At 52.5% G+C, this 1,355-nt stretch overlaps 1 protein-coding gene across 1 annotated transcript in view; it reads left to right on the top strand.

Annotated features, from left to right (window-relative positions):
• EMH_0030970 (uncharacterized protein) overlaps nt 1-493 on the top strand; it is a gene marked incomplete at both ends in the record, with an annotated part of 1,650 nt that extends 1,157 nt beyond the window's left edge. The window contains one exon of the mRNA XM_013494475.1: nt 2-493. Coding sequence (XP_013349929.1) covers nt 2-493 — 492 coding nt within the window. The remainder of the gene's footprint in view (nt 1) is intronic.
• Between the last annotated feature and the right edge of the window lie 862 nt (nt 494-1,355).

The raw sequence follows: 1,355 nt of genomic DNA, 5'->3' as shown, positions 1-1,355 counted from the left end.
CATGACAGCCATAGCTCTCATTCCTCCTGTGGTGTCGCATGAACAAGAAAAGAGCGGCAACCGAGGGGGTGCACACCGCCGCCGCCGGGGCAAAGATAAGGGCGACTCATCGGGGGGCCAAGGAGGCAACGGTGCAGATTCAGCTGCGGGGGGTGGGAGTGGGAGACCACCACTTGAAGAAACCCTCGTGAGGCATCGCGACTGGATTCGGGAACAGCGGCACGCATTTTCCCAAACCGTTCCTGAGCACACTGGTCTATTCGAACATCCAGTTTCTCCTGGGCCCTATACGGGGGGTCATTTCGTACACGAGCCGGGTTCTCCTCTTACACCCCATCCGTTTCCACCGCACTACACGGAGCCATATAATGTTCATTTTCCGCCTCCTGGTCCTTCTGCTCCCCCCATGGGGCCTCCATTCCAAAGAATTGTTGTTCATCCTCCACCGCCACCATATGAGGAGGCTATGAGGCCTGAGCAAACTCCACAGTGAATCAGCCGCATACACAGTTGACAGTGTTTGGGGGGGGAGCTTCCCCCATGTTTTATTATATCTGTCCAAACCGCTCTCTGTTTTATTAAGCAGAAACAGAGGTACCCGAAACGGGGGCCTTGCTGAAGTCATATACTGGCTTCAGTAATATCCTTTATAGTTCATTGTGCCGAGACATTGCTCACCCGCGTGAAAAGAAAAGGGAGTCATCAATGTTGTGTTGCAACGACAGGCTCGGAGACGTACGTGATAGGGTGAAGATGCTTTCCGGAAGGCTCTGCAGTGGCCTGCTGCTGGAAAGCAAGGATGTGCTTGACTTTGTTTAGCGCGGTTTCGCTGGAGGTTGAGAAGCCCTTCACGCGATCCATGCTGGCTCGGGGGTAGATTGATTTGTTCATATTTCTGTTTACACAACGGGGTGCATTCGAGAGGCGTCATGTTGCTGCGTATACACGGACATCTACTCGACAAGTCTTCGTTGTTTCAGAATTCAACTTCCGTGTGCATGGGAGTTCTCATATTATTTTTTTCGAAGATGGGCTCTTGGTTGACTTTCGCAAGGGCGTCGTCAGCAAGCAAACTACCGTAAGAGATGTCTGGCGGTTGGATGGGTGGGGATAAAGGAAGCTGACGCAAGGAGTTGACGCAGCGGATGGGTTCATAGTCTCAATTCAAGAAGGATTCTCTCTTTTTTCGCTCTGCACGGCGAAGTCAGCAGTGCAGGGAATAGGTTCGCCAAGCTCCACTGAAGTTCCAAAGAGGGCACAAAGAAGCAGGCGATGCTGCAACACAAGCTAGCCGGCGTTAGCTCAGATCTTTGTCTGCTAGCAAACATGACGCCACAGTGGATCGCCGTTTGGTG

The sequence above is a fragment of the Eimeria mitis genome, genomic scaffold, assembly GCF_000499745.2.
Source record: "Eimeria mitis Houghton genomic scaffold, Emh_scaff1170, whole genome shotgun sequence".
NCBI lineage: Eukaryota > Apicomplexa > Conoidasida > Eucoccidiorida > Eimeriidae > Eimeria > Eimeria mitis.
This window is presented reverse-complemented; position numbering and strand designations above follow the sequence as displayed.